This window comes from Periplaneta americana, chromosome 14 (genome assembly GCF_040183065.1).
Source record: "Periplaneta americana isolate PAMFEO1 chromosome 14, P.americana_PAMFEO1_priV1, whole genome shotgun sequence".
Taxonomy (NCBI): Eukaryota; Metazoa; Arthropoda; class Insecta; order Blattodea; family Blattidae; genus Periplaneta; species Periplaneta americana.
Genome location: NC_091130.1, coordinates 94,938,677 through 94,959,496, shown reverse-complemented (window position 1 = coordinate 94,959,496; position 20,820 = coordinate 94,938,677). Strand labels below are relative to the sequence as shown.

Sequence of the window (20,820 nt, the reverse complement as noted above, 5' to 3'; positions counted from 1 at the left end):
ATATTCATTTTTACTTCTCTGAAAGGAAAACAAAAAAACTTCTGCTACGGAGGTTTACAATTTGAAATACACAGATTTAAAAAACCTTTTTACATACCCAAGAAAGGATATAATTCGGGACGAAACATAACGTCCTTAGTTCCAGTAAGTAATAGTGGCACTTACCCCATACCGCCCATTTAAATATGAGTGAACGAAAGGTAACCTTTCTCATACAACTAACTTGTAAAAAATCACTAAGAAAGTAGCGTTGCCTTTATGCAGTGGATGGAACGAGGACGACATGATTTGTCTCGAACTATATAATTGTTCTGCACACATCTTAACAAGCCGTTCTCATGCAATTTGCAACCTTACCCACCCTCTTCCTAATTCTGCCAGGGAAAACCCGTATCAAGTCTGACATGAGACATTCAGGTTATTGCTTGACCTCTTTATTTTAAATTTAGTAGACCTATACGGAAATGGGATTTTCCGACCAATTACAAAGTATGGTTCTCGGCTGGAATAATCGTACCCTTTTGAATGAGATAGGAATGTCACTTTTCAAACACCAGTTTGTAGATGCCTATAGTTTGATGTTTTAGTAGGTACTTGTTTTTTTATAGGGAGCAGCTAAAATGCATGTGTCCCACATCTCCTCTTATTTCCTCTTAATCCAGTAAAGCGAAACAGTGCTTGCAGTACTGTTGTGTCATTCATTTCACTCAGTTTTCTAGTTTTAGTACTTACAGTACCTATAAACTGCAAGTGAGTTTATATACTGTTTTTAACTAATTAAAATGGCCCCTGTATCTTCAACCATAATGACAAAAATAAAATCATGGATTCCAGTGGACGAAGCTTTCACTACAGATGGAAAAATAGTGATGTGTCAAGAAAGTCGGGTGCTCTATGAAATCACAACTGGAGTGTCTTACCTATCCTTTACCTGCCAGATATTGATATTAAGTATTTTCATGATTTTACATATTTTGGTACATATTCAGCTTATTTTTCTTACATAAATATGTACATATTTCACACTTTGATATAACTTAAAAATCCGGTCTCTAGTAACAATCTACGTAAACGGAAATCGAACCCATACCCGAGGGTAAATCCCGGTCAGCAGGCACAAGTGCTTTACTGCCGTGATTATGCCAGTAGTAGGAAACATCTTTAACGTAGAACGTTATGGCTAGTATTACACAGTATTGTAATTCTATGCAAGCTCTTCTTAACTACAGTACTAATCTTGTTATAAAAGCTTTCTCTGTCATTTTTGTGATGGCATAATTTATATTTTTCATTCTTGTCTGGTAAACCACAGGGAATTTGCGGAAAACGTCAGTACGAGCTGTAGCAGTTTGACGAAATTTATCAGGAAACTTCGTGTTAGTGGAAGTGTATTTAATAAAAAAAAATGTTATGGCTTAGTGATAGAATTCTTTCTTCTCGTTACAAAGATCGGGCTTCGAATCTCTCTATGTAAAACGCACGCCTATAAACGAATACACACGATGATTCCCGAGTTTCCGAATTGGGACTTAGTCTCTGAGCAGCGACCAATTTCCATGTCAAAGGGTGTATGTGTTCTTCGTTGTAAAATGACATCTTTACAAAATCCAAAAGCTAAAACGCCTGAATAAAGATGAGCCTGTGAGATGGGTCGAATTTTGTGAATGGGATGTAGGGCAGATTCATGGAGACCTGTCATTTGCATTGAATATAATATTTACTAATAAAGTAACCTGTTTATGTTAATGGTGAAGTAAACCGACAAAATTGAAGATACTGATCTAAAGAAAAACACACATTGGATTGATCCAGTGTAAGATGCAAGGTACTGGGAAAATGCTTTGCTGGGCCATTATTCATTGAGAGTACTTGCACAAACATGTTGTAAGAGGACACGTTGCCAGATTTACTTCATGATGAAGGAACATTCTGTAGCTTTTTCCAACAGAATGGTTCACCACCTCATTACAATATTCCTGTACGGTACTATCTGATCGAGCAGTTCGCTGGACATAGGATTATGCGACGTGGACCAATTGAATGGCCAGCCAGGTTTCCAGATTTAATAGCGCTTGACTTTTTCCTTTTGAAATATGTAAAGAGTTTGGTCATATAGAGAAAATTCATTATATAGAACTTTTGAAGGTGATCATGAGAGAAAATTCAGTGTATAGAACTTTTGAAAGACGTCATCAAGCTAGTGTTAATGCCTCTGCTGAGAAGTTCAGCATGTTCTGAGTGGGGAGGGGGGAATCTTTTTTATAATACTGTACATGTCTATCGCCACATGATTTTCATCCATGTGTTCTATGAGTGGCTACGTAATCAGTATATGCAGGATCCAGATTTTATAGGAAATGTCATAGTTACAAACGAAATTTGTTTCACTCGGAACGGTATTATGAACTTTCATAATATACATCCCCTATAATGTACCTGTGTCATGTCAATTCATACAATAATGTAAATCGAAACATTTGAAATTCCAAGAGTTTTAAAATTCATGCTGCTGTCTCTAATGAGTGTTTAGATTTAAAACATTATTTACATAGTTTTCATTGCATAGTTTCACTTACAATTGTCAAATAAATGGTTTAAATACGCGGGTGTGAAGAGTTAGTACCGTGCAAGTGAAGTTTGTTTACATCTTTAGCGACACTCAGATCATTGCCACCGGAGGAGGATTCAGAAGGTGATGTCGGTGCGCTGTTACCAAATCACGCAAACTGTCAGCCTAATTTTCTGACTAACCATGCACTTAATTACAAAACGCATAATAGGTTTTTAAAATATATTTTAACGTATTCCATTGTCCCTTTACTCCATACAGTTATCTTACCTAGAGACGAGAATGTCATGCACTATAAAACCCAAAAATATGCATGCATTAATGCTCTATCAAACTATGAAACATGCACGATCAAGCGAAAAATATATTAAAATATGCACTATCACTTTTGTTCCAAATTTCTTATTTCACTTCACTTTTTTTCGCACAGCTAACAACCTAATAACATTTCTAAATTGGTTTCTGTGAGCTTCCTGCGCTTGTCAATCAATATGTTTCTGTAGGCAGAGAAGTTATGGGTGCAAACTTGAATAAAGATATTTGTAACACTGTCAGGCTAAATTCTTCATTCAAGTTTTCGCCAGAAATAACCTTCTTCACTGAACAAAAAATCCGTAGTCCAGTTTCTTTTTCGCCGCTACACCCACTTTTCCACGGGCATAACGGAGGGATCTATGGAATTCTTTGCAGATTCTTTCCTTTTTTGCATTCTTGCAATATGTGAAGCAAATGCGACATGCTGGTCGACTTGAAATTTTTTAGTACATTTTATCTAAAATTATAATAGACCTTACGGTTACCTAGATACGCTTTAAAGACGGATATAGTAATTTAATTTTTTTTTCTAATAAAATCCTTTCCTTTAATCCACTGTGGAAAGAGTACACTTTTGGAACCTTTTTTTTTAATTGGGGGCATATTAGAATCACATGAACACACGCAAACAGAATAAACAAACACATTAACCACTTACGAGGTTCACACACTGCAAAGACAGTTTAGTGAATGATTTCAATTTTAGAATAATCTAAATTGCTACTAGTACTAGAGAAGGGTGAGAATTTACAACCTCCCTGAAACAGGGTGCTTTTGACCTAAATTATTTATCAGCAGTTTCCTTCAACCCTCTATATTTTCTCTCTATTATTCTCAAAATATCCAACGTAATAAATCAATTTATAACACGTAGTCTATAGAGGGTCGTGAGTAAAGTGTTGTAAAAGTGAACTTCCATTCAGGGAAAGGATCTCTAACATCTTATTGTGAAAATATTAACATTTCATTTCGTTTTTTTTTTCTTTTCCTTGAGTTTTGATTTCTGAAGCTAAAATAAGGGACATAAATATCGAGAAACTGAGGTATCCACTCAAAACCAATAAAACATGCATTTAAACTAAATATAATGTACATTATATGCATTATTAAGCATAAAAATTGCTTAAATATGCATTATGCATGTTTTTATCTTCAAGAAGGCCAAAACATGCATATATGCATGGAAAAAGTACACATATTTGGAACAAAAAAGTAATGAAATGGAAAAGTACTAAATTTGAGCTATGTCCTATGTTCCTATTAAAACATGCATATGCATGGAATTCTCGTCTCTAGTTATATCACTTCTACTTTGTATATTAGCATGGTTCCTGACTTTTGACTCACTTATATTTAAAATTATTCTTAATTTAATTTTACTTGTTATAACCTCAAGTCAAAACTTTATAAAATAAAAGTCTGCAAATATTGGAAGACAACAAGGACCGCGGATAGGAAACATCGTTCCCTAGCACTAGTGGTACCGTGATCATTATATTAGGAATTATGTTAGTTCTTGCAGTGAATTCCTTCCCTTATCTCTGAATGAGATAACTCGAGCAAAAATTCACGTTTTGTCGTTTGTTGTTTACGGATTCTCCACTTTTCGAATAGATATGTCTGCTAGCAAACGTTTGCGAAATTGCGGATTACTCAAACTATGAAATATAGTACATGTAAAAGGTTTGAGTGCCGGTACAGTAATTCATTGGGTTCCATTGTTTTCGGGGGCTGAATACTGGATAGGTCCTCAAATTTGAGAAAAGAAACTAATTTTGAAATTAGTTTGATTGTTTGTCTTATAACTCATACAATACAATCACAACATTGAATATCTTGTCTTTCATGTACTACTGTATGTTAACTTTTGGTTCGGGACTAGTTGAAATAACAGATGATGCAGTCTAGCAGTCATCATCTTCAACATGGAAGGCGTCCGGATAGTTCTCTGACGGTGTTCGCATGACTACGTAGGACGACGACGTGGAAGACGGCGTGGCTAGTAAGGGCATCCCTTGCAAGGACAACGATAGTGGCAAGGCGGCTGCACCTGCCATGGCGCCGGTTGGTGTTGAAGTCTTGATTCCAACCGGAGATGTCACTGCGGCAGGGGACACGAAGCCCATTGGGGTGCCCGCCGGTCGGTTCTCACTCACGGACCTGTACCTACGGAGAATTCGATAATCAGACGTCATCGAAGGAGAACGGAACTCAGGAATCGCAGCTTAAAGTAGCTACAATAAGGTCTAGAACGTTCAGCACTTCTAATGGGATTGCTGGAAGTCCTATTCACATATTATCTTTTTATCCGACCATAATTCCATTTGAATTATTTGAGATTTGAACGTCATGTTCGACGTAGGAAGAGGACAATGTGGTGGTACAGCTGATGTAAAAAAATAGACTAGTTCGTGCGTACACACGTAGCGAACGAACAACGAACGAACGACAATCGAATGCATTCGCCGATTGAAATCGGAACGTGTGGACGACGCAGCAAAGGCAAATCGATCGTTTGATTTGCCTTCGGTAGTGATCCGTCGCTTGTCGGTACGTCAAAGGAAGTTGGTATTCGTTGTGGACGGGATTTGCCATTTGTTTGCAGTTCGTAGCAGAACACAGCGGTTAGTTTAATTTCACCAACAGGATGTCGAAACTCGAGTGGACTGAAAAAGCTGTCATCAAACTTCGAAGAATGTTTCTGAAATGCGACGGAAGTTGTAAAACTGTCCCGATTCAATTCGACGTAAATCATGAAGCAAGTCAGTGTCTCTAAATCGATTGCGATTTTCGTAGAGTGGCGTCTGCCACCATCGCCTTTTGTTTTTTAACTTTATTTTTTTTAACTACTATAATAATAACGGCTACACTTGCTATAATTATATCTTCGTCTCCTTTTACTGGTGATAATCAGCGAACGCTAATGTTCTCTGACCATTCTCTGATGATTTGTATGTTGCTCCGAACAGCGAAGGAACAACGAAGTTTTACTTCATCATTCGTTCGTTGTACGTTCGCTACGTTTGTACTCACCGTAATAGAACTGTGGTGTTGCGAATGAGAAAGTGGTTCTAAATGAAAGCAAGTTGAAACGGAACAGAATCGGAAAGAGGCAAATTGAGACGGTGCCGAAAAGAACAAAGGAATAGTAGACAATAGGAGTAAGGAGAGTTGAAATACTGAAATTGTGCGAAGGAAGAACTGAAAAGACTTTCAAAATGCTGAAGAAAAGATAGGTGTAATAGTTCTGAGGAAGAAGAGTAGGAAAAATGAAATAGTGCTCGGGAAGGGTTTGGAAGTATAAAAAAATGCTTGAGGAAAAAATTATAAAGTTGCAATAGTGCTAAAATAGAAGTAGATAGTTAAAGGAGTACTGAGGAAGGGGTAAAGATAATACTGACGCAGTACAAATAATGCTGGAATATAAGTTCAAATAATGCTGAAGAAGGATTTACACCAGTGGTTCCCAACCTTGTGAGGTTCACGGACCACTTGAGGTTCCTACTTCATTTTGGGGAACCCCCTAAATTATTTAGCATAATTTAGGACCATAAATATGTTCTACGCATTACATATTTTTATAATGTAATGAATTAAGTATCCTTAATGAATTGGTAACGATATTAACTTTTATTTTTTAGCTTTTGAATATAATATTAAGCTGAAAACACATACAGAGATATGTTTTCCTGAGAAAAATGAAATTAGTTTCTTAGACTTGCCATAAGATTGATATTGTCTTATAGCTGGCAGTTTTGACAAGTCTGTTTCAATTGTAGATGCTCTTAAATCGCCAAGTTTAGCTCAACATTAAATGTACATCTGTATCAACTCTTCAAGAAGACAAGCAGAAAGTGTACACTGGACATAAATACAGATGAGGAGGCGAGACCTGGCATAAGAGCTGTGCGAGAAGGGACAGAATGAGCTATCGGAAAGAGAGTTTGTTTCATGATGGTTAATATTACACGAATCTATCGACACGGAAGTTCATCAGACTAAACCTACCTTTCCCCTCCTTATCCATTGGTGATACAGTCACTACGCATGATGTCACAGGACAGGTTCTGCCTCCTTTACTGTATGGTGTTGCAAATGACATTTAGGTGTTGTGTTGTAGATCGGAAAATATCGGGACACATGGGTGAATGCAGATAAGATTGCAACAAGGTCGTTGTGGGAAATACGATTTTTAAGCTCGAGTCAGAAGAAAATAAGTAACAGCTTCTCTTCTTCTTTGACGGACGGACTATTTTTTGTTACATGGAGGGGTTCTCACCCAATTGTTTTTTCAATTGCAGGAAGGAAAATAGTTCTTTAATTTTAATATTAATGAATCAAGATTTTTTTTTTTATTCTTAACGATATCAGTCAAGAGTTCATCACCATTTGTTGCTAGGAAGTCAGCGTAGGAAATTAAACGAATTCTCGATTAGCAACACAGCTAGATCACAAGTTTAATTTATTTATTGTTGCTTCAATCCTATCCTGAACGTGAACACCTAAAGTTGGACCTTGAAAATTGAATTCAAAGAATTTAAAAATGTAAAGTAATAGGTAGGCTAAACTTGCAAGATAAGAGAAGTCACTCAGGTGATCTCATTCCTGGTAAACTCTGTACCTCACAGGTCTGACACAAGCAAATAAATATTCCTTCAAGCTGAGAAAAATCAGAGAACGTGATGAAGATAAGTTTAATTAATGCGGAATTTGAAAAATATATCTTGTTCCCGCAGATCCTTACTGGTTTACACAATACTGAAAAAAATGTACGATATAATGTTGAAAAAAAATAGTTCAGATAATGTCGAATAAAAATCGAAAAGTTTAGATAATGCTGAATAAAACATCAAGGTAATTTGGAGAGAAACAAAGGGAAGGGGGAAAAGACAGCTGAGAATGTACCGAAGACAAAAGGGCTATTCCATCTCAAATCGACCGAAATATAGAGAAAATTGACCTTGCAATTTTTAAATACAATGAAACTTTTTCTGTCCATAGACAACAATGCTTTGTGCAACGTTTGAGGCATCAGAACTTCATAGTGTTTAAATTTAAAATATTTTAATTTACGTATTTTCATAAAATGTTAATAAGAAAGTATTGAAAAATCAAATAAAGAAAATAAATAGTACGCGCGTGAACTAACCAGCTGACTGTGAGGCGGGAGCTAACCTAGAAAATCAAGGCCAGGAGACATAAACACGTGATGTTTCGTCTAGTAGCGCATAGCTGGGCTAGCTTTATCACAGGTTTTCATAAACACAGGAGTAAAATTACGCCCACCGCTCGCTTATCTTCATCTCTCGGCCAGTGCGTGCTGTGTTGTGCCTTTCAAGTCTAGGCGTGTGAAAATAATTTATTTAATACCCCCGAAACTTATTGCCGTACCACTAAGCAAACAATGCCGAATCCCTCTTAATAATGCAAGGTTTTTTCTCAATATTTTTTTACATTTTTACAAATGGGCAAAAAGCTTAAAGGTAAGTAAAATCAGATTATCTGTCTCTCTGTATACAATAAAAATAAGGATTACTTCTTATCATAACCTACCAAATGTCAGCTTCAAAATGAGCTCTCGTTCAATGTTCTACAGTAAATGGTTCCAGAGTTCTGAGCGCTGAAAGAGGCTGTTTTTCTAAAATACGCTAAATTTGTCGCTCAACAATACGAAAACCGTTTGACTTTCGATAGTATATTTTTGCAAATGCACTCTCCTCAGCACCTTCTATAAATAGGGAAAAAAATTAGAGTATAAAAAAAATGCGAGGTATTTTACTGATCGATTTCATATGGAATAGCCCAAAAGGAAATTGGGAAAGACTTGCAATGGGGGGGGGGGGGGGAAACTGCCGGTGGTGCGAAAGGAGAATAAATTTAACATGACTCCTGGAGAAACACTCACGTGTATGAAATTCCAGAAATAAGCTTATACATGTTCTAGTGGAAACAGTAATTATGGCAAGTACGTAGCCTATTTATCTAATTTTGAATGTTTCTTTGAACATACCTGGGCGGCCTCGCAGACTTGTGGCACTTACAGCGCAAAAGTCTGATAAAGGCTGCCCTGAATGTCCTATTGAACACGGTGTAGATCACTGGGTTGATGGTGGAGGACACATATCCCAGCCACAGACACGTGTCTACCACGTGGTCCGGCACGTGACAATCAGTACACGCCGCGAAGATGATGTTGAGAATGAAGAATGGCGTCCAGCAGAACACGAACGTGAAAAAAACCACACCCAACACTTTGGAGGCCTTTTGCTCAGTTGCCACTGCATTGGCGGCCAAAGAACGTCTTTTGTTGCGTCCAGCTAAGAACCTGGAAATAGAGAGTAGTCACTGTAACATAACTTTATAATTAAAATAAATAGGTTACCCACCTATTTCGACATATAATAATAGTGTTGTGGGATTTAACCAATTAATCGTTCAATTTCTAATGTAAGATTAATGGCTCAAAAATATTTAATCGAATCGATAAAAATTAATCAGTTGTACTTGATATTAATTATTATTTTGTTAATAACCTCAGAATAAAAATTCCGACAATATTCGTCTCTCAGAAATTGCTTACTTCAAACACAATAGAGCAGGTAGCAGAGGGCAAATCTTTCCACACACACTTCAGAAAGAGATTAAGATATGAGGAGAGTGACCTCGTCTGCCCCTATTGGAAGTTGAAACAATGCGAAACCCATATTAAGTTTGTCAGCTCGTCTTTGTAGCATATGAAATACATACTTTTTCTGGAATTCGCTCCCTCATCCCTTAGCCATGGCTACACTGTGTGCAAGTAAGAGAGTAACTATCTTCTTCTCTTTCTAAAATATGTAACCCGATTACAATAGGAACCAGTCTGCTGTTCTATTACAGTTTCTTTACTGAGTTTCTAGACGAAGCTTGTGTGTTTAGTTTGCTAAAGAAAAAAAAAATTCAGATTTCTGTGTCTGAAAAAAATTGAAAACTACATTATGTCATAGCCCTATGACAATTTGAGAACTAAACTCGGTGAAACGTTTGGATATAAATTGAAGGATCGTGGAGAAGTGCTTGACAGAAAAAAAATGTTTAGTGATGCAAGAAACATTGTTACTAAACGTAGGGCAGCACTTCATTCGGAGCATGTGAATGCACTCACATGTTCAAAATAATGGATGAAGCAGTATTAACTATGTGAGTCTTCATACTTCTTTATTTGTGTTTGTCTCAAAAATCCCCGGAGAATTAGCACAATAAATTATAAGCCTACATAATAAATATGTTAATAAATAACTAAAATAGTATTGTTTTGTAATATAACGATACAGTATATACATTTTATACTTATGCTTATCACAAAACACAAATTAAATTTAACAATAATTGTGTATTACAGTATATTAAAACTTTTTTTCAAATCGATCAAAACTCGATTATCTAATTGCTTAATCGATTAAATTCAAATCGTTAATCAATTAAATATTTTGATTGATCGACAGCACTAATAATAATGGGCATTTAATGAAAAAGAATGCAGTAACAATCAAGGTGAAAATATAATAGATTAATTACGGTGTTATGTTTCCGCAAAAATTAATGATGGCAGGATATGAAATATAAAGGATGGGTTAGTGTTATTATCTACAGCATTATCAGGTACTCGTATTTCATATCTAAAGTGTATGGCCTTGAACTAATATATTGTAGAAGCAGCATGACGTTGCCAGCTCACTTAAAACATGTCTTTAAAATGTGACTACACGTACTGATCATACTGTCTTAAAGTAAGAATATTAATGGAATATAAGCATTATGCACCATATTACACTACATTAAATATTGCAGAACAATCTGATAGGCTAATATGACGTAGAGAACTTGGTCATTTCATGCACCGTATTTTGTTGCTGAACTGAACAAATCACAATGCACTGCACTCCAATTCGACGTAGACCAGTCGTGCTCACAGAGGGCAACCTGCACTCAGTGCATATACGTGTAGCTAGGGCAGGGCGAGGTGCATTATGCTGTGATGACGTAACAGCGCGCTAGCTCGAGCTTTTCCCCAGCTTATCGACTCTTCTTGGCTTGTAGACTTGGCTTTCCAGACAGATGTGACAAATCATTTAAATTACCTAAATATTCCCTTGCAAGGTAAAGAGCTCCTCATTATTGATTTGTTTAATAAAATTAAAGCATTTCGAATGAAACTTAATTTGTGGACACAACAAATGCAAGAACGCAATTTGCCTCATTTTCCAAACCTAAGCAAATTTCTGTCTAATGTTACGGATTCACAATATGCTGCATTTTTGGAGTCTTTGACTAACTTAGATAAGGCATTTGACCAACGATTCAGTGAAATAGAATCCCTCCAGTTGGATTTTCAAATATTCATGTTCCCATTTTCCATTGATATATCCACAGTTCCCTCCACGCTTCAAATGGAATTATAGATCTCAAATGTGACAGCTTTCTTGAGGTGAAGTTCAAAATAACTGAAGATGTAACTACATTCTATCATTATATCACCTCATCTGATCGTTTTCCATGTCTGCACAGGCATGCAGCAAAAATAATGAGTATGTTTGGTACGAAGTACTTATGTGTGAAACCAGCCACAGATCACAGCTAAGCAATAAACATTTGACATCTATGATTCGGCTGCATTCGAGTAGATCGATTGTTCCAGATATTACTCGTCTGGTGGCACAATGCCTAGCATTTTAAGTTTACGTCTGTTCCTAAAACACTGTTTCTGTTTAAAATTTCTTTTGTCAATGTAAATGCAATAAATTTGTTTATATTATTTATATTTTGTTTGAAAGACGATTCTACATCATCTTCTCCGCCGAGTTCCATAGCAGCGAGTTCTACTCGTTGCCTGGTCCACTTATACCTTCCCAGTCTGCACCCTCTCCCCTGCACGAGGCTTCAGTGCGCTCCCGTGAGCACCACTGACGTAGACTGCAGACATATCCTTGCAACGAGTATGCGACAGTGCTATACGAACGTTAAAATCTCTGGGTACAAGTACGAACCGATGCGAACTGTGACAAAACTGAGCAGCTCTTCCTGGATCTTATGATAATAATCAATTGTTATTGGCCTAGAGCAAGTTTAGCATTCATTCATTTTACATTAATAGTTTTGTGCCCAATGGCAGGTCTTTCACTGCAAACTCAACATTCTCTAGTCTTTCCTATTTTTTGTCTTCCTCTTCGTCTCCACTATGGTCCATATATTTCAGAATTGTTACAAGTTGTCTTTTACCTATCTTCTCCTTGTGTTCACCTATAATTTCTCACTTTATTCTATTAGGAACCAAAATCTGAAACATTTTGGATTTCGTTTGAATGCCGAGAAAATACAATCCCTTACTGACAGGCTATCTCTTGACATATACCGTTAGCCTCCCCCACCCACATAAAAACAGCTCGAAACAGGTTTCTCTTATTCTACACCAGGGCTGATCAACCTTATGAATACTGCGGGCCAATAATTAAAAAAAAAAAAGTTATTTTGGAGGGCCGCAGACATCCTCCAATAATAAATAATTTACATAAATGTCTTACTAATTAGTGATTATTGTAATTAATAATACAAGTCTGTTCAAATATATATATTTTTTAATTTTAAATTTGAAACTTTACTATCTGGCCGCAGCCATATGAGGCCCGCGGGCCGCGGGTTGTGTACCACTGTTCTATACTCTCAGTAATTTAGCACTTTAGCTAGTCGAAGGAGTGTCACTGATTTCAACTTTCAAAATGTGAACGAAACAATATTCGTAAAAACTCGTGAGCGCAGAAGGCAGTAATGGGCGTTATATTTAACTTTTAATAATTCGCTATCGTGTGATACAATCGTGTAACACCGAATCAGTTACTTGTGAAAGGCCTTAAGATCTGTCGTTCAGCTTCCTGCTGATGGAATCGAAGAGCAGGAAAAACCTACCATCTTATTTCCCGTCTTTCTCCCCCTTTGAAACTACAAAAAAACAAAGCAATACTGTAAAATCTACTTATTATGACAGAATTATCATTGAGAGTTACCCGAATATGATATCAAAGAGGTGAAAAAGAGTGCATGTGGAAGAAATTGAAAGAGAAATAGATTTTTAGTATAGGAAGATGGGGACGACATACACCAGGGGTGAATAGCAAGAGCGGATTCTACTCTCTCACGGGGAGCCATATGATTTCTCTTCATTCCCTTTCTTCCCCGCCGAACACCGCGCAGCGTTGATTCAGTGACGGATGAGTCCCCGTTTAGAGTCTGGATCCGCTCCCGATGCCTAGCCCTGACATACATGTTTATGAAGAACAACTTGAACTAGACGAAGAGGCAGAAGATGTGAAGTTGAAGTGGAGCAAAATCAAGAAGATTGAAAACAAGATGTAAGCTTGAAGTGCAACGAGATCAAGGAGATTGAGGACAAGGAATAAGATAGGAACATAAAAACAGAGAAGAAATAAATTAGTGAAAGGCGGGTGAAGGGAAGGATGAAAAATGAAATAAAGGAATACATTGAGGATTAGTAAGATGAAGGCGAAGTTATCCACCTCCCCCCTCATGAAAGCGCATATCTCTACGGGCACGAGAATGAGTTATGATTTGAACCACGTTCCGGTCACCTTTTACTTCCTGGGAGGCGGTATTCAATGTGACAGGAGACTGAATAGATTTCGGGGCCGCCCTGGAAGAGTTTGGCATTGAAAAATACCTCTACTCAATTTCACAGAGACTGAATGGACCCAGAGCCATCTTGGAAATTTGGCATTACACCCAGGACCTTCTAGTCAGTAGCCAGTTGCTCTGTCAACTGCGTTGCTCGGTCGCCAAGTTTGAAAGTGAAAAAAGAAAGTTAAGAGGAGGGCGATCGGCAGAAAAATGTGTGAAAGTAAAAAAAGGGGAAAGAGGAAAAGTGTGGAGAAGTTTAAGGGAGATCAGACACAGGAAATAGAAGAATAAGAAGGTAAAAAAAGAAAGATGGATAAACAGGTGAACCGGATGATAAAGTTCAGGAAGATGAAGAGAAAAATTGCAAAATATGGTTAAAGTAATGTCATTAGCATACAGGTGGAGCAAGAAGGACTACGTAGAAAACATGCCTAGAACGCCTTCTTTAGGAATTCAGAAGATAAAAGAATTAAGAGTTAGTCCATGTCAAATCAACACACAGCTGAATCATTTTCAATCTAATCCTCTTAGATTTCAGTGAAGTTTTTGTCAGATGTCTATGGAAAGGAAATAAAAATGCAAAATATCTAAAGTGTAATGTAAATATTTTTGGAGTTACAAGTCATTAAAAATGAGACAAAACAGTAAAATTTGGCGTGTAAGGTGTAATAAAATTTTTTATTGCTATTCAACAAGTGATGTTAAAGAAATGAACTTTGTCTTACCTTAAAGTTTAAAAATTGACCGTAGGTTTTATATAAGACCAACCATGCTGTGGCCTTGAATGCTGGTCATGGTCATATCATGTAATATTATTTAATCTTAAAATATTAAAAAATGAACAATTCTAAAATTTTGAAAAAAAAAATGTTTTTGGTCTATATAACCTTTAAATACCCTGTAAGTTTCATTTTGAAATTGCAGAAACTTGTGGAGTTACTGACTAAGATGTTTTCACATACACAGATCTATTGTATTGCTAAGGTTGACAAATGTTCATCACGAATAATTTTTGTTTTAATTGTAATTTTTAATTCCTCTGTACCTGGAAAGACTATTTACATGTTGATATATGCTTTTCGTTGATTTTGATGCTCTCCTTATGTGAGAGAGTGTAAGTTCTTCTTCTTGAAGTTCACAGATCAAGTAACATCATTAAATTGCGTACACATTATTCTTGTAGGATAAGCATATGATGGTCCACTGGGTATAGAAGCATAATCTTCACTCTTATCTGTTTCACACACACCCAATCCACCATTTATTGCATCACTACAAGCGACAAATCTTGTAATATTGGTATAGTCGAGTTTATCATTTAACGAAATGTTTTCTTCTTGATACATTTCAGAGTTGGAATATACCTTTGTTATCAATGTTTTCGTGTTTATAGGAATGAAAGCATTTAGTTTTTGTGTTCCAGAAATTGTGCGTGCATTTTTGAATCGCTCTTGTAGAAGTTGCTCTTCTTCAGAATGTTGAGAAATGGTTATGTATTTAGTCACAAGTTTTAATATTGTCTACATACCAACTATAAAGATGATTAGGAGTCATTACCTAGTTACTAGCCTATGTGGCCTTCGTAAATTTGCACGTGCTGCTAGATGTTTCATTGTTCCACCTACAATATCACATGGGCCTTTTCCACGTGATGTAGCATATAAATGCCATTCGGCAGATACCGAAAATTCTACTTCATGAAAGCGAAGATTGATTAAATTTTTTATTGCGCTGCAGAGCCATCAGAGAAATAATAAATGTGCTTTGGTTTAATTTGGAATTTTTTATTCATATTTGTATTAAATGTTTATGATAAAGATGCACAGCTCTAGTGTCTTAGCTAAACAATCTGAAATTATGACGTAACTATTTAATGTATGGTCAGCATTTTTAAGTAAATCACAAAAAGCTGTACTGTCGCGTGAGAATTATTCCAGTGAAAAGACTGGACTTAATCTTGTAGAATGAAGGAAGAATTCTTTGCAAAATCGCAGATTACAATATATTCATTTGCATTTAAGCACTAACTTCAGCTCATTTTGGAAATTTGTTTGTTGTACTGCTCTGAAAGAATGGCTTAGTAAAAGTCTTGATTTATCAAAGAGAATTTCCAGAAACTCATCAGTTTAATGAGTAATTGTTTCTATTGTTGACCTGTCAGTTGTTATTCATTATTTATATGTAATTTCATCCACTGAATTTGTCACAAATTTTCTTAAATTATCTTCACCAGGACTGTTGTAACAGGATCCTAAATTACACTCTGGTAATGAGGAATTGCAAATCTTGTGAAAGACAGTGTTCATAAGAATTTATCTCGCATTCCAAATCAGTTGTTAGGTCTTTGATTCTGCTTCCTATTAGTATTAACTTTTCATTTTGACATGCTGCATAGCCCTACACGTAAAGAATGAGCGCCAGATGATGGCACAGTGACAATGTGTTTTGGTCTTAACTCACAGAATTAGGAAATTCCAATTTTCACATTAGGATAATGTTCTTTAAACAAAGTGTAGGCTTCATTGAAATTACATGAAAGCAGGGTTTTTTTGTTGTGCACTTTTCTTCCATGTTCTACAAATATGAATTTTTTTTTCCCTGGCATACACTACTTATTTCATCATTTAAAAAAATGGTACATGAGTTTCACAGTATCATTCTGATCATCTTGCCAGGCTTGAATTAGGAGTAGATAGAATTCCTCTGGTTTTTACAAGTTCTTTTGTCTTCCTCATCATGTAATTTGTAGCTCCAAATTCTTCTTCTGTTTTTCCGATACGCCAGCTAAAAAATTGTTAAAATTTGTACTTTTTCACTATGCCTACTACTACTGTTAAATTGTCTTTTAACTGTGCAATTATTTCTGATTTAGAAGTTTAAATAGGATTTTCGTCACTTTCACTTGATGGTGTATTTAACATTTTCTTTTTCACTACTTTCATCACATTCTTAATTTATTCTTACGATATTTCTTTTTTAGACGTTTTTCTTACGAGTGATTCTCCTGCAAACTGAAGACTGCTATTCAACACCACTAACATTCTCTACTTCACTACAATCAACTGAACTTTCTAGTTGCATAGTTCGAAAACCACAGGTTCCTTTTCACACATATTCTGTAACATTGGTGGATTTCTTAAGCTTATAAAGTTTTACTCTGCACTTGGCACAAACTTTACAGTCAATGTTGAAAGTACTCTCTGCTAATCCTGTCATTCATTGTTGAACTGGCCTTAGGTTCTTTGAAACATGTGAATATTTTGCTTTATTGAAAGGATTGCAGCAGAATAGTCTTTCTCTCATATATATTATTATATTATATTAACTGGTTCTTCTTATTAGCTTCACCTACACAAAATGTAGCTAATACCCACGTTGTAGATAATACAAACTCCACTAGCTTAAGAATCCAATGTGCTGTTATGCTGCTGTGTTACTGCCATCTGTGGATAGAAAGTTATATTTTAGGATAAAAGGATAGCCAACCTTTGTATAATTTCACTATCAGTTGCGTGATTTGTAGGATAAAAAGACACAACACACACCTAGCTATCCCTTTCTAATGTTATGTTCATACTAATGTACTATAGACAAGAATAATATTTTATTATTTAGAAGTGTTTGAGAGTTCTATCCTGAAATGTTCAGTATGTAATGAGACAATATGTATGGCTAATATATATATATATATATTTTCAAAATTTAAAAATTGTTCTCTTTTCATAAATTGAAGGTTAAATGTGACAATGGATGATCTTGAAATATTGTTCAAGGTCACATTTTTAATATTTATAAAAATAAAGTTTGTTTCATGAGCTTTAAGTTTGACCAAATATAGCACTCTATCTTCAGCACATCATGATTTATTTCAATTTCATGATTTCAAAATTGTAATTTTTTTTTAAATTTAAAGCGCTGTTACAAAACAAGTACGCGACACAGAGATTCAATATTTTATAAATTTAATTAACTTCAAACTAGTTTCAGTTCTGCAAAGTTTTGTGAAAATTAAACGAGGTCAGTTGTGGCGTGTGTTGATTTGACATGGAATGACCCTTCAAACAAAACAAAAAAAAAACTTACCTTAAGTTGAGAGTGGAAGGTCCCATACTGAGCTGCAGCTTGAGACTTCTGAGGCGGAAGTTTCGAGTTTCCCGGCCGATGATGTCAGGGGTCTGAGTTCCCTGGTCACATGTGCCTCCACTCCCTGCACCACTGCCACCGTTTGCTACGTAACTGAGCTGAGGATGTGACGAACTCACCCGTATACTGCAACTCCTACGGATCACGTTTTAATATTGTCACTAATATTAATTTCCCTTCGAGGATACAGTTATCAGTTTTATGCAGCTTCATACTGTACATTTATAAGTGGAACGTTACAAAACACGCAAAAAATGTCCCATGTTATTTTTCAAAATTGTCCTCCAACTTATCTATAAACTTCTGCCACCCATCTTTAGTGCTTCTTTAGTGCTTGAAAGAACATCTTTCGTTGTGCAGCCATTTCTACACTTCTTTGATCACTAGGTCGTACGCTGCTGATGTTTTGCGTCGTAAGCTTTTCTTCTGCCATCCAAACAAGTAATAGTTGCACGGGGAATGAATCTGGACTATATGGTGGATGTGGCAACATTTACCATATGAGTAGGGGTATCTTGTTTGGTTTTTGCTTATTGAGGACGGTGGTTATTGTGAAGGATGATAACTTTAGATAACTTACCATATTTCTTGAACATTATGGCTTCTTTCACTTTGCTCTTCGAGAGACTATAGGCTGCATTCATTGTTTGTAGACCTAGGATAAAATCGACCATTATCGGCTCTTTCACGTCTCCAGCAATCAGCCATTAATGTTTTCTCAGATGATTGCAATTCATCCTTTTTTACTGATGGCGAATTTGAATAATTCAGTTTCTTGACAATTATTTATTTCGCATGTATATTGATATATGAGGCACTCAGAAGCAAAGTGATACAAGTGACGTTTAGTAAGTTTTGAAACAAATGATTTTGAAGTTGAAAAGGAAATTTAAAAAATCTGTTAAGGACTGTTGCTGTAAATTTAAAGTTGTATATGTTAGTACCTATATTTTTTAACTTCTAAATATAAATTATCTATTCTAAAACAGTTTAGGTAAAATTGGGTCCTAAAGTCACTTGTATTATTTTGCCACGGAAATATTTTTGTGGAGAAGTAATATAAGTGAAAGGGTTTTCAGTATTTGTATATTATTTAAAAGAAGAACAAGTACATTGCTTAACAACATTGAAACAGTTCTGTCTTAACAGCATTTGAGCTTTCTTATTATCATATTATGATACAAAAATGTGTCTGTATAACCGAAAGAAGTGGGTTAAGAATATTTTTAATTTTTAATGAAATTCAGCCTTAGTCGTCCATTATGTAACAAGCCTCATGTGAATAAGTCAATCTCTTTCTGCTGCAACATTTGTGTTTCTGCGCATCTGTTGGTCTCCTACCGCGAGTATTCCTTCAACTTCCTCTTCCATGCCCTCTTTCACGCACTCCTCCACGTCCACGTCCTGCAGTCCTTATTATAGGCCCCTCCTCATGATTCAGTTCAACAAAGATAGAATGGTGTATAGGTTGGATGAATTTCTTTAGCTCTTGCAAGTTGTTCCACTTAGCAAAAGTTATCCTTATTGGATCACTGTATAGTTGGTCCAGCTCAATGTGTGCAGGCCTTCCACGAAGATGTTTCGAAAAGACACAGCTGTAATATATTACCTCCCTCCATTATGGCAAATGAATTAGTCAAAGACGGAAGAAACGCAACAACTTTATGTAAACAACGCACTTTTATTAGTTTGCTTCTCAGTCAAAACTCTGTAAGCATTGTAATACAAGAGTCAGACCAACAGGGAACAGCACTGACTGGAACTATATTACTTTTTCTCTGAACAGAAGTGACATTAAAGATGTAGATATACACATCTCACTTTTTTTTTAAAATGTCACTTGTATCACTTTGCTTCTGAGTGCCTCATATCAGGTCTCATCGACTGTCACAATTCTATCCAGGAACCTCTTGGTTGTAGCTCTGGAGACGTTGGTAATAAAAGTTAGCTCTCCCGCTTTGTTTTCTTTAGTCATATTTCTGGACGCCCATCTTCTACTCACTGCTATTTACTTTCCTCGCAAATTCAGAGCCATTTATTTTTTCATCGGATCCCCCAAACACGTTCTTCAACGCGTTGCCAGATGTTGCGGGACGTTAAACATGTGGTATGTGCGCTCATCTTTAAATAACGGTGGTTCGAAGGGCGCAAGTAGCCATAGTTGCTGACGCGCCCTACTAAGCCTTACTATGTAACTAATAGTGGTCCGAATCGCGAATCTAGCGGGAGGAAAATAGTTTTGGTCACCCTTGAAGATGTACTGTAAGTAAAATTTGTTCTAAAAATATCTATCATTATTTAGTCTTTAAATAAGAATATTATAAGAGCCTCAGAGTTAAATGTTTGGTTGCTGACTTCGCGTCTGGCAATCAGACTGTTCTTGTTATTGTGCGGTTAGTTAGTGGTTGCAAGGAAGTGTGAATAAGAGGAAGCTCCCACTGCTACTGGATTTTAAAGATAAAGGGATGTGTATCTTTATGATATAATAATTACACATATAATGAGAACTGTGTCTGTGCTATTATTCGTTACGTGGGGGGGGGGATCTAGAAATTTGAACAGACTTAAAAAAATAATAGATCGGAATATATCGATAAAAAGTTAGTGTATATTGTAGAAAATTTAAGTGATTTAAGAGGCTTTAAACCGCAACTTGGGTCTTTTTGCATCTTGTTCAGATATTTGTTATTTCTTCCAAGGCGATTAACAAGAAAAAAATCCTGCAACCCAAGTTGAAAAGAAAACTTCGGTCGGTATCGTACCAAATCGACACAAACGGACCAAAATCCCAATAAAAATAGAAAGTAGGATATTAATTTAAAGATATTGAATAAATTAAACAACTGAACTTAATTTATAACAATTTTATGCGTCGATCTTACAGAATTAATCTTGAAATAAAAGTTAAATTTCTTACGCTAAATTCGTTTGCTTAACAACAGGGATTTTAATGCTTTAATAAAAAATACTCGTATTAAACAATTATGATTTACTATTATATAAAAATGCAGAACGACCTCTTTACTTTTTATTTCTGGAGGAATTTATAGTGAATGGTTTATGTAATTATGTGAACGAAATAGAATACTATAGGATTCTAGTGATACTATTGAAAGAAAAAATAA

General features: G+C 35.9%; 2 protein-coding genes across 3 annotated transcripts in view; one reads left to right on the top strand and one right to left on the bottom strand.

Moving 5' to 3' along the window:
- Window positions 1-640: 640 nt before the first annotated feature.
- The window catches only part of 5-HT2A (5-hydroxytryptamine receptor 2A), a 148,253-nt gene continuing 128,073 nt past the window's right edge, over window positions 641-20,820 (bottom strand). For both annotated transcript variants that reach the window (XM_069845777.1, XM_069845778.1), the window contains 3 exons: window positions 17,636-17,830; window positions 8,895-9,209; window positions 641-5,050 (listed from right to left, as the gene is read on the bottom strand). In XM_069845777.1, the coding sequence (XP_069701878.1) occupies window positions 4,789-5,050; window positions 8,895-9,209; window positions 17,636-17,830 (772 nt within the window). In that variant the 3' untranslated portion in view covers window positions 641-4,788. The remainder of the gene's footprint in view (window positions 5,051-8,894; window positions 9,210-17,635; window positions 17,831-20,820) is intronic.
- LOC138713592 (26S proteasome non-ATPase regulatory subunit 1-like) overlaps window positions 19,840-20,820 on the top strand; it is a 222,741-nt gene continuing 221,760 nt past the window's right edge. Inside the window, exon 1 of the mRNA XM_069845780.1 lies at window positions 19,840-19,957. The gene's annotated coding sequence lies outside the window, so the exon portion shown is untranslated. The remainder of the gene's footprint in view (window positions 19,958-20,820) is intronic.